The 12,916-nt window shown below is 37.2% G+C and overlaps 1 protein-coding gene across 1 annotated transcript; it reads left to right on the top strand.

Moving 5' to 3' along the window:
* Window positions 1–2,546: 2,546 nt before the first annotated feature.
* Window positions 2,547–9,534, top strand: LOC107561221 (gastrula zinc finger protein XlCGF57.1-like). The gene is made up of 4 exons (XM_016245608.1): window positions 2,547–2,613; window positions 7,084–7,162; window positions 7,874–8,148; window positions 8,233–9,534. The coding sequence occupies exons 1-4, from the start codon at window positions 2,596–2,598 to the stop codon at window positions 9,514–9,516; spliced, it is 1,656 nt and encodes a 551-aa protein (XP_016101094.1). The 5' UTR covers window positions 2,547–2,595; the 3' UTR covers window positions 9,517–9,534.
* Window positions 9,535–12,916: the final 3,382 nt, after the last annotated feature.

Raw genomic sequence — 12,916 nt, 5'->3', positions numbered from 1 at the left:
TCTAACTAATGCATCTCTGCCAACTTTGTCGCCAGAGGAATGGAAAATTTCCAGTGAAATCTTGGACATTATTAAGCCATTTGAGGAGGTCACCACTGAAGTGAGTGCAGAAAAGTAAGTAGTTCAACATTTTTTATTATTATTCATTTTAAAACCATATTTTATACCCTGTCTCTTAATGATGCATGTTTTTCTGTAGCCTTATTTTTAACAGAGAAGTATATGCAGTACTGATTTTGATTTTGTTATAATTAATTTATAAACAATTTGTAATCTTCATAGGTTTGTGACTGCATCCAAAGTCATTTTGATGACAAGAGGTCTTCAGAGGATTGTTGCCTGATATCAAAGAAATCCCTCCAGCTTTGATCCTGTTAAAAAACTAGTGGATTCCCTGATGTCAGAAATGACTAGGAGGTTTGGCAAAGTGGAACACATTGAAAAGCTTGCTGATGCTACTTGCCTGGACCCAAGGTTCAAAAAGCAAGCTTTTGTCAATCACCAGGCAGCAGAAGAGACAGTAAAGAGGGTTACAGCAGCTGCAGCAGCTATTAACCCAGCTCAGAGTGAGGAGGAGAATACTTCAGATCCTGGTGCGGCTGCCAGTGCAGGGGCCATGTTTTGGGAAGACTTTGACGAGAGGGTAGCAAGCTTGAGGCCTTCTGCTACCACTTCTAAGACGTCAGATGCTATGATGGAGATGCGGGCCTACCTTGCAGAGCCACTCTTACCCCGCACATCAGACCCTCTGGCCTGGTGGAGGAAATGTTCACCAGTATACAAAACCCTTTCTGAGGTCACGAAGACAAGACTTTGCATTGTGGCCACATCTGTGCCATCTGAAAGAATTTTTTCTAAAACTGGGCAGATTATCTCAGAGAGAAGAAATAGACTCAGCCCATCCAAGGTCCGGGAGCTTGTTTTTTTGAATGCAAACATGCCTTAAAGCAAGTCCTAAAAATATAGCCACAGTGTGTTATTTATTTTAAAGCTTATTTATTTTTATTTATTTAAAAAAATCTTAGCTTGTTGTGCAATATTATTATTATTATTTTTATTATGAATGTAAAGGTAATTTGTTAAGGTTATTAGGCTCTGTGGCTTTAGTATCTTTTAATTTTCATTAATTTTTTTATTTAAATGGTTTAAAATTAATTTGGGAATAGTTATCCTCTTTGATATAAAGTTTTTTTTTTGGCACAAAAGTGTTATTTATTTTAAAGCTTATTCATTTTTAATTATTATTAAAAAAAGCCTAGCTTGTTGTGCAATATTTAGTTTTTTTTATATTGTAATTTTAAAGTTAATTTGTTAAGGTTATTAGACTCAGTGGCTTTAGTATCTTTTAACAATTCAAAAGTGTGTACACGGCGTTTCTAATGTTTATAAAGTGGCATATGTTACAAACGTATAGTTTACACAGACAATCTGCTTTATTAAATAACTGCGCAATTAAGTTATCAAGCATAAAAGTTATTTAGTTATCGAGTATCATTGGTAAGTACATGTGACTTTTCAGTTAAAAACAACTTGTAAACACTGAAGGTAATTTATAATGGACTAAACATATAGTGAGTGACTCAAACATGTTTAATGAATCCTAAATAAGTAACACTACAGTTCTATAGTCTAATCTGAAGGGTTTACTCAAAAGACATAAATCACAGAGCAAGGTATTTTATGAAGATTAGAATCCACTGTAAAGAAATAAAAAGTATCTCTTCTTTATCAAAGCTTATGGGGCTGCCACGTGATGAACGAACGACTCAAACCCGAAGACTTGTAACAGGTGAACTAACTCCAGTACAGAACCTATAGGATGCTGCGCATGCGCGACTGAACGAATCACTCCCCGAGACGACTCGTTCTTCCGAGTCACATTAAAGATTCGTTCAAATGAACGACCCGACACTATTCTGACTGTGCGTTCACACCGCCGGCGGCGAGAGCGTCAAAATTCGCTCTGGCTGCCCTGTAGACGCTCCACGATCGGTCTTTATTTAAAGGGGCCGCAAACATACCAAACAAGCGTTCTGATCTTGTGCAGACTTACCACAAAAAGGGTATAACCTTATGATATATCTTAAATGTGAAAGTAAAAAAAATATGAATGGAAAGAACTTAACAATATACTTACATGTTTGCTAACGAAATAAACCAATTAAAAGCTATTTGTGTGGCTTGGCTTTTGTGTTCTCATTTCAATATTTTAAATGTATTAAAAAATGTATGTAAAAATTTTTTTTTATATATATATATATTTATTGTATTCGAACCAAAGTTTACAGGACTGCGTTCTCTGGGACCCTCTCAAGCGGAGGAATTCTACATTCCGATTGGTTGCCGCCCAACAGCGTCATAGTTCATTACCATAAAGTTGAACTGATTTCAACTCTCCTTGACGCCCTCGCCGCCCGCTCACATTGAAAATTAATGTCTTCCGGTCACTTTGACGCTCTCGCCGCCGGCGGTGTGAACGCACAGTGAGGCGAGGCGAGCAGCTCACGGTGTTTCTCACATTTACACAACCATCAAACACACTCATTTCTGTACTGTTTACCATCAAGCACACGGGTTCTGGCGTCTTACTTAAATATGCATTTACTGAAGCAGGTATGGAATGTTTTTATTAATCAGAATATGAAGTATATGTAATGTAGCCAATGAAGGATAATCAATAGCCTTTCATGTGCACAAGTTATGTTCCTATTACACTCGTAATGTAACGTTAGTTGTCTGAATGCAGAGGACTGTAATGGCGCCTTTCCACTGCAGTTTAGTACTGTTTAAGATTATTACTCCTGAAATACTTGTCGTCGTCCCATCAAGCTCCTCGGCTTTCGTTTGAAACTGTTGCGTTCGTTCAAAAAAAGTTAAATGTAGCTTTTTGTCTAGTGTCGGGTCGTTCTTGAACGATTCGTTCATTTTGAACGAATCTTTAATGTGACTCGGTTAGAACGAGTCGTCTCGGGGAGTGATTCGTTCAGTCGCGCATGCGCAGCTTCCTATAGGTTCTGTACCTGTCTCGAGTCTTCGGGATTTCCGAGTCGTTCGATCATCACGTGACAGCCCCTTAAGCTTAACCTATGCAGTCTGAGCCGGAAAGAGACTTAATAATAATAACCAACTCTTTATTTCCTTTGTTACAACATTCAGAGAACCGTCATGACAGAAATGCACACATTTAGAAACTGTAAGAAGTAAAAAGCTACAATTTGAGACCAGAAACGCGTCGCGTAACTGTAAACAATGAATTAATATTTTCTGTTTCTTATTGCAGTGTTGTATTGTTTGTAGTGTGATCAACGTTTGCGTGAGTCGTAGACGTGTTAGGGAAGTAACACGTAACATTTTAATTATATTTTGCTGAAATGAACGAAATGACTCGGGGAAAAAAAGATTCGTTCATTTTGCTGAACGAGACTCAGAGGCCCGAGTCGGTAAAATTATCCGAACTTCCCATCACTAATTGTGTCCAGTGTTGCCAACTTAGCAATTTTGTTGCTACATTTAGCAACTTTTCAGACTACCCTAGCAACGTTTTCTTCCAAAAGCACCTAGCAACAAATTTAGCGTTTTTTTTTATTTATTTGGCAGCTTTTAGCAACTTTTGATAAGTGACTCAAACGATAAAAAGGGACAATTTACCATTTAAATGACACAAAAAGAGGAAACCGAAGATGCCTAGCAGTACACACGTTACAGGAATTAAGTTAGCTGCTATTTGCAATTGTTTAATAGTAATAATAAAAATAATACTTGACTACTGTTATGTTTCATTTATGAGACACTTTGTTAGTAGCTTGTACCGGCGATTGTTGATGAGTTAGTACACTGTAAGAAAACTATGCAGAAAAATCATTTTCCAGGACATATTATCCTTGTTATATTATGTATTTGTAATATTTAAATGTTTTAGTTTTGAAATGTTGTATGCATTTGCCATTCTATTTAATTTCTTTTCTTTTCTTAAAAGCGTTTAGCTTTTAGTTTTAATTACGTTTTCTTATTTGTGTATGTTTGAATTGTTTTTAGCTTTATTTTTTTTGTTTTCATTTAAATGTTTTAGTTTTGAAATGTTGTATGCATTTGTCATTTTATTTAATTTATTTAATTTTCTTAAATGTGTGTGTATATATATATATATAGTATTTACAGAGTTTTAGCTTTTAGTTTTAATTACGTTTTCTTATTTGTAAGTCGCTTTGGATAAAAGCGTCTGCTAAATGACTAAAAGTAAAGTAAAGTAAAGAAAAATGGAAAAGGTGCTAGTGATTTTCCAGGACGTTATCCGTTATCCGTTGTAACCCGAAAACACAAAATACAATGCGTAATTAAATATGCAGGTACAAAAACCTGTGGAAAAATCAATCCAGAAAACTCCTGCATATTAACACAGTAGATTGTGCATTATTTGTTTACTTTTCTTAGAGTGCGGCATACTAACTAATAAACTGCTTTAAAGTATAAAACGTAAATTGTAATCGTTCAAAAATGTGTGCGTTTGCAATAATTCAATGGATTTAAAAATAGTTATTTATATTTTAATATTATATTACGCATTTATATTGCTACGAACAAATCTAATTTAACGTATATAAAATATATATATGTTTTTCCTGAGATTTGACACAATTTTGCATCGTGATTACGTAATGACGTCACAACATCTTTTAGCAACAAATCAACCTTCCTTTAGCAACTTCCCCTGAAAATTAGTTGGCAACACTGGTTGTGTCTCGTGTAGCAAGTTCAGTGACGCAGGTGGTGACGATCAGAGCATGTGAGCGAAGCGGAGCGGTGTGTACACCAGGTACTGTACACAGTGGAAACCCCCCAAAAGCGATCCGTGCTGCCCCGTACCATGCAGTGGAAAAGCGCCATAGGTTTATGGAGTGTGAAGCTCCTCCTCACCTGTCCACTTCTTAAAATAAAGACTGCAAATAGTGGCATGCAAGGAATGCTGCTGCAGTGGATGGTATGCATATATAGGAGCATGAAGCCCGACTCCACAGTTGCTCTGCAGACCGACTCCACAGCTCAAGACTGAGAGAGATTTTTCACAGAGCCAGAAGAAATCTACAGCTCAGGCAGCGAGCATGTGAGGAAAATATGTTTGGTTCATTCAGACCGGAGCGATTTTGTGTTTGAGAGATCTGTGAGGGGAATCGATCTCGAGTGTTGCTGCTGTGATTTTATTTCTACTCTCTAGACTTATTTGGATTACATTGGTTAGTTATTTTACATTAAATATACTGGAACGGATCATGCTTAATACTTTACACTGAGCCTATAACGAGCCAAGCAAGATATGTCACATCTATGTATAAATGTTGATATTGATAAATATGAATCTATTTTGACACTGTTTCACTCTTTATTTTTAGATGGAATATTGTCAGTTTCTGTGCATAGAAACCTGTAACATGATCCAGTTACTTTATTGCAGTGAATGTAGTTATTAGAAAGCCGAGCTATATTTAGATTCATATGGACATATTATTGTGTTGTAGTTATTTGCCTGAAGGGGTCAGTTTCTTCTGTTTAATTATTGATCAGTCAATCATAGCCTGTGGTAACTCAGTACTTAAACTCTATTGGCCACAACCAGGACGTATGAAGCATGTGTAATCATACGTATACATGTTTCACATTGTTGACAGATGTTTCAATGAGATTTTTATAAATTTTTTTTAACAATTGCAATGGCAGGACATCGAAAATGTAAAGAATGCAAGCTGTGTAGAATATTTTTATTTATCAAAATATAAATTAATCATTCAAAGTGAATATAGCCATTTATGTATCAAGGTATTTTACTGTTATAATCATGTGTTTGCCTGCGTGTACAGAAGCCTGCATGAGTTTGTGTTTACATGTGATGAAGTTGCACGTCCTGTTTTGACATTTAGACAAAATATATGACGGGGCCTCAGTTCTGTGATTTCTCACCACAGCTGATACCCAAACACAGGATTGAACGTTTACGTCCAAGCCTCGCTTTATATGTGGAAAAATTTACATTCTATTATTTTCTCAATTCTATACAGATCTTTTTGTATGTTAATACAGAGGGCAGAATGGAAAAAAAATATGGATATAAAAATTAACAATAGAAAGACGGACAAAACAGAAATGCATAGAATGTGTGAATTAACACGTGAGTGCAGTGTTATTTATTAATTTTTTTAAATAACGTTTTAAACTGATGTGCTCTTTGTGTCGACGCTGTTACTTTTAATATAGTAATATAATGATTTACAAAGACAACACTGTATTTGTAAGGCTCTGGTCTCTTCTGCTTCAAGTACATAAATGCTTAAATGTGTAAATTACACTCTAAAAAATGCTGGGCTGTTTCAACCCAACTTTGGGTCAAATATGGACTAACCCAACTTTTGGGTTAAAAATGTAATGTGAAAATGTAACCCAACGGTTGGGTTAGTCCATATTTGACCCAAAGTTGGGTTGAAACAACCCAGCATTTTTTAGAGTGTAATTAAAAAAAGTGTAAATTAGTATATATATTAAAAAAAAAATCTTTGAAACTGATTTATTGTTGATTTTAGGAAATCTGCTTCTTCTGCGGTGGCTTCTGCCGCTTCTGTGAGAAATCATTCTCGAAGTCTTGAGGTTTTGATGCCAGAAGATAGACTTTTTATTATCAATTTATTATTATCATTATTAGACAATGAAGCCAAGAAACAAGCGTTTGTCTGCACACTGTTTTTCCTCAAGGAAAAACTAATTTCATACATTGTCGTTATTATTTATCATCTTTTTTTTTTCTTTTTTTGGCTGTGCCTCCAGTCTGTTATTAGGAAGTAGACAGGAGACCTCGATTTATGTTCAGTGAAGCGAGGAGGCCTCGTCATATATTTTGTCTAATGTCCAAATAGGAATTGCAGCTTCACCATAAAATGTATTTTTGTAATGCCTTCACATTCTCCCGCAGGCCTCCATACACACAGGCAAACACATGATTGTAATAGTAGAATAACGTGAGACATAAATGGCTATATTCACATTGATTATACTTAATTAATTCACATTTTGACGAATGAAAATCCTCTACACTTCCAGAAAGAAATTCCTGTTCGGGGAAGCTCCTCCCACAAACCCTGCAGAATGAAACACACTGAAGATACTGAAGAACAAACAGGTTGGTGTTTATCCTTGATTCCTCATTCATTCGTGATGCTGAAGAACCTTCATGTTACCAAGATTCAAAGCACTTCAAATAATTCTTAGTGCATTCCAGGGAATTATTCATGGTTTATATGGTAAATTAAATGGGGAGAGCAGACCACAAATGCACAGTACATGTTGTCTTTTTTCTTTTATTTACAATACAAGTAAGTAAAATACTTATTGTATGAAATACTTATTGTATAAAATACTTACAATACTTCTTTTCTAATACAAAGAAAACATGAAAATTATCAGGAGGAAAATAATGCAGTGAGCTGGAAAGAGCTATTCATTCATTATTCATTAATCTACCAAACGTAACGTTAAGTCAATCTTGTTATTCAATTCAATCTAACGTGCAATCTTATGATTTGTTGCAATCTTTTTGAGTGGAACTTCATGATTCAGACACACTTTGGTCCAAGTGTTGGGAACATTTAGTTTTCAAAAGCATCCTGCAAGAAAAATAAATGTTAGTAATGATTAATAAAAAAATGTAATATACCTCATTCATGGGAAGTTTCATGGACATACTCATTTTATTAAAATTATTGTTGTATTTTATAGCAATTGTCTATTACTTCAGTGCTTACTTTAATGTTTTTTTCACTTTATATTTCTCTCTGAATTATTTTGAAATCCTGAAAATTAAATTATTATTATTTTTTTAATTTTGTTTCAGACCTGATGGAAGAGAACGAGGTGAGTGAAGAACTGAGTGAAGTGGAGGAGAAACAAGACAAACCTGGAGAAAAACATTTGAGTCGCTCAAAGACTAAAAAGACATTTTTAAAGAAAAGAAGAGCCAAGAAATCTCTCACCTGCACTCAGTGTGAAAAGAGTTTCTCAAGGAAATATAATCTTGAGCTTCACATTAGAGTTCACACTGGAGAGAAACCGTTCACGTGTGATCAGTGCGGGAAGAGTTTCACACAATCATCAAACCTTAAAGGACACATGAGAATTCACACCGGAGAGAAGCCGCACACTTGTGTTCAATGTGGGAAGAGCTTCACAGGAAAACCAGACCTTAAACAACACATGCGAATCCACACTGGAGAGAAGCCACATACATGCGATCAGTGTGGGAAGAGTTTCACACGCGAAACAAGTCTTGAGCTTCACATGAGGATCCACACTGGAGAAAAGCCTTTCAGCTGTGAAAAGTGCGGGAAGAGTTTCACACAAAAAATACATCTTAGGCAGCACATGAGGATCCACACTGGAGAGAAACCATACCCATGCGATAAATGTGGGAAGAGTTTCACGAATTCATCGCACCTTATGAGTCACATGAGGATCCACACCGGAGAGAAGCCGTTCATGTGTGATCGCTGTGAAATGACATTCTCACACAAACACAATCTTGATCATCACATGAGAGCTCATACTGGAGTGAAGCCGTTCATGTGTGATCAGTGTGGGAAGAGTTTCATGGACTCTTCAAAACATAAAAGACACATGAAGGTCCACACCGGAGAGAAGCCGTTCACGTGTGATCAGTGCGGGAATAGCTTTAAAGAAAAAATAGACCTTAAAAAACACATGAGGATCCACACTGGAGAGAAGCCTTACGCATGTGATCAATGTGGGAAGAGTTTCACAGATTCAGCGTACCTTAAGATTCACACGAGGATCCACACCGGAGAGAAGCCGTTCGGGTGTGATCAGTGTGAAAAGAGATTCTCAATTAAAAGTAGACTTCAATTTCACATGAGAATCCACACCGGAGAGAAGCCATATGCATGTGATCAATGTGGGAAGAGATTCCCAATCAAAGCAAGTCTTGAGCTTCACATGAGGATCCACACGGGAGAGAAGCCGTTCATGTGCGAACTGTGTGAAAAGAGATTCTCAATTAAAAAAAATCTTAAACTTCACATGAGGATCCACACCGGAGAGAAGCCGTTCACATGTGATCAGTGCGGAAAAACATTTTTCTGGGCATCAAACCTGAAGAAACACCTGACAGTTCATACGAAGGAGAAGCCGCATTCATGTTCTGTGTGTGGAAAGAGTTTTTCACTGCTGCAAAGTTTAAAAGAACATCAGAAAATACATACTGGTGTGAAGGAGTACATGTGCTTTGAGTGTGACAAGACTTTTATTTCAGCTGGACATTTGAAACTGCACCAGAGGATTCACACTGGAGAGAAACCGTACAAGTGTTCACACTGTGACAAGAGATTCAGTAGTTCAGCACATATGAGAAGACATGAGAGGATCCACAGGAGAGAGAAACCGCACACGTGTGATCAGTGCGGGAGGGGTTTTGCTTTTAAAAGTCACCTGAAGACACACATGAGGATCCATGAAACCGCTTAGTGGAGAAAACCGTTCGTTTCCTAATAGTCATGATGAGTGACAGGGTGTTGGTTGATTGGTATTTGTTACCTCCCGTTCACACCAGCACGACTGTTCGGAACAAAAATTCAGTCCAATTTTCACATGAGATATGTCGTCAGACTAATGCAATAAACAGCAGTAAATGCACATTCACTCTCCGTTCATGTGTGATCAGCGTGTCAAGACTTTCATGGACTCTGCAAAACATAAAAGACACGTAAAAATCCACACCGGAGAGAATCTGTTCACATGTGATCAGTGTGGGAAAAGCTTCAAATCAAAAACAGACCTTAAGAGACACATGAAGATCCACACTGGAGAGAAGCCACATGTATGTGATAAATGTGGGAAGAGTTTCACAGATCAGTGCGGTAAACGGTTTCCTTGTGCTCTTCCACTTCTACTCCTCTTCTTCTCTTGAGATGCTTTGGCTCTTATAAGCAAAAAGAAAAAGATCTGTCTCATTTGGTACACTTGAACTTTTTTTTTGTATTTGCTTCAAGTAATGATTGATTTAACTCATGATTCCTTTTATTAACAACTCATTGGCTACGTTTACATGGACAAGTCTTCTCTTGAGATGCTTTGGCTCTTATAAGCAAAAAGAAAAAGATCTGTCTCATTTGGTACACTTGTACTTTTTTTTTTGTATTTGCTTCAAGTAATGATTGATTTAACTCATGATTCCTTTTATTAACAACTCATTGGCTACGTACCTTCGTGTAGGACTTTTCGCATTTTGCGACAGGATACACACACGGCAGTGCTCAACCGTTTGACGGCAAATAAAAGAGCCTCAACGCCGCCGTCGTCTGTATGCACGTACAAATAATTAACTGCACTTGAAGCTTTCATAAAATTAAAAAATGAAACACCCAAAACTGTACATGGCATCATCACGAAGACGAACTATATGTTTATACGTAACGTCGAATGGCATCACGTGGGGACGTAATGCCGTGTGCCATTAATTGAACTATGTACTATAACATGTGAAATGGGAACATGAAAGGAATATTCTAAAAGGACAGGATACACACACGGCAGTGCTCAACCGTTTGACAGCAAATAAAAGAGCCTCAACGCCGCCGTCGTCTGTATGCACGTACAAATAATTAACTGCACTTGAAGCTTTCATAAAATTAAAAAATGAAACACCCAAAACTGTACATGGCATCATCACGAAGACGAACTATGTTTATACGTAACGTCGGATGGCATCACGTGGGGACGTAATGCCGTGTGCCATTAATCGAACTATGTACTATAACATGTGAAATGGGAACATGAAAGGAATATTCTAAAAGCAACTCATGTAAACACCATAATCATAATATTGGCTTATTTAGAATAAGGTAAATAATTAGATTACTGATGTGCATGTAAACGTAGTCATTGTTATTGTCCATTTTTTATTTTATGCTCATTCTGTTTGTATCAGGAATAGTTTTAGTTCTGAAAGCCATGATGTTGCCTATTGACCTTTTACACATTTCATGGTTTCTCAGCAGCGAAGTCGTCATAGTTGGGTAAACTTCTGTGGCAGTGAATGGGAGACTACCATAAATATTAATTTTTTTGCATTCCTATTTGCTCAAATAGTGAAAAAAAAACTCCACTGATGGAGTGGATGTTGATCTACCATGGCCTTCATAATAAAATCAATTATATCTTAGATCTTATTTGATTATTAATCAAGTTATTAATCAGTATTTAACCTCATAGAGTGTAGTTGATTGAATAAAGTTATTAGTTACCACATATTATTAGTAAACGCAAAGAAATGTATGCATACTGCTGTTGGAATGTGTCTGTATCCCTTTAAAGTGAAGAAACGGGCCTCTCCATATGTGAACTTTGGCTTTCTCCTCTCCGGTTCAATTGGTCACTGAATGCCTTGGCCATAGAGGTCATTGGGGCCTCTTGCCTACGTGACCAACGTGTACCCCAAACATTTAGGTGGTTTTATGTCTATGTAAAATAATATGCTGAATATGGTCTGAATCTTCTCCCTCTTTCTCTCTCAAGGAAGAGACTCCCTGACTGTGTGTAGCTGATAAGAGTAATAACATAGCTACCCGACCTTGACGGAGATCAGTGTTGCTCTATGTATGTGTGTTGTTATCTGTTTGCAAAGGACCAGTTGATACCAGTCTTCAGGGAGATTCACAAACGGCACCCATGCGTAAAGACCATATGGATTTGGATATCTTCCGTCACCCTGGTGTCCGGGTGGCAGATATACGTCTTAGGAGAAGAATGTTGTGTGTGACCTCTAATCACTTGTCATCTAAATAACCTTCGGAGATAAGCTTTATCAATTTTATGTGCATCTGTTAAGAGTTTACTTGTTTTTCCGTAAACTGACCAATCAGAATCCGTTTCACCTATGTATTGACGTAATTACTGACCTATGTTAGAGTATAATTACTGGTGTTGTTAACATGTACGCAGAGCGGCCTACGAACTCTTTGTGAATGTTGAAGCTGACTTCTGCTGATGAAACTGCAAACTATTTTCTTCAGTAAATTTAACTTCAGTTGATTGCATCTCTGACTCCTGGTCTTCATTCAACACACCTGGGGCCTCATGTACAAAGAATTGCGTTGAATTCATACTAAGACATTGCGTACGGACAAAAAAAATCAGATGCATGAATCTCTGTGTATGCAGGATCCCAAGCATATTCTCTTTGTACATCCCAATTAACGTGAAATTGAGCGCACATGCACGAGCACAACACCCCGCCCCGTCTCCTCCCTCAATTATATAAATTTTAATGTGGTAATGAGTCCACTTTGGCAAAAGCAAGCAGCAAGAAACGAAACTTTACTGAAAGTGAATTGGAGGTGCTACTATCAGAGGTAGAAACGAGAAAACATATTTTATTGGGATCTTTGTCCTCTGGAATTAATAACAAAAGAAAAAACAATGAGTGGGACAGTTTGGCTGATGCTGTCAACGCAGTGGGATCGGAAAATCGCACTAAATGAGCTTAAAAAGAAATGGTCTGATATAAAGGTGGAAGTTAAGCGGAGAACTGCTGCGCACCGACAAAGTGTGGGCAGAACAGGCAGTGGTACAGGGGTCGATTAACTTACACCCTTTGAGCAGAGAGTTGCCTCTATTGTGGGCGACACTTTACTCTCCGGAGTAGTATCCATTGCGGTGGGAGACTCGGATTTACAGGACTGCCATGAAGGTAACTAATTTCTCATTTATTTGCTTAACTTTGGTACACATAGCTTACCAGACTGCATTTCATTTTCAAATGCATGCAATATAGCTTACCAAAAGTAGCCTACACCAGAGATTTTACATATCCATGGCATTTATAGCAAATGCGTGCACCCATTAATAAGGAACAGACTCAAATCAC

Source organism: Sinocyclocheilus grahami, unplaced genomic scaffold, assembly GCF_001515645.1.
Source record: "Sinocyclocheilus grahami isolate Dianchi unplaced genomic scaffold, SAMN03320097.WGS_v1.1 scaffold760.1, whole genome shotgun sequence".
In the NCBI taxonomy this organism is placed as follows: Eukaryota; Metazoa; Chordata; class Actinopteri; order Cypriniformes; family Cyprinidae; genus Sinocyclocheilus; species Sinocyclocheilus grahami.
The sequence above is the reverse complement of the archived record's forward strand: the minus strand, read 5'-3'. Positions and strand labels throughout refer to the sequence as shown.

Excerpts from the sequence above, each read along its gene's own strand:
- LOC107561221 (XM_016245608.1), top strand. Across the intron at positions 7,163-7,873 it reads AGATACTGAAGAACAAACAG|ACCTGATGGAAGAGAACGAG; the intron begins GTTGGTGTTTAT and ends ATTTTGTTTCAG. Across the intron at positions 8,149-8,232 it reads CATCAAACCTTAAAGGACAC|ATGCGAATCCACACTGGAGA; the intron begins ATGAGAATTCAC and ends CTTAAACAACAC.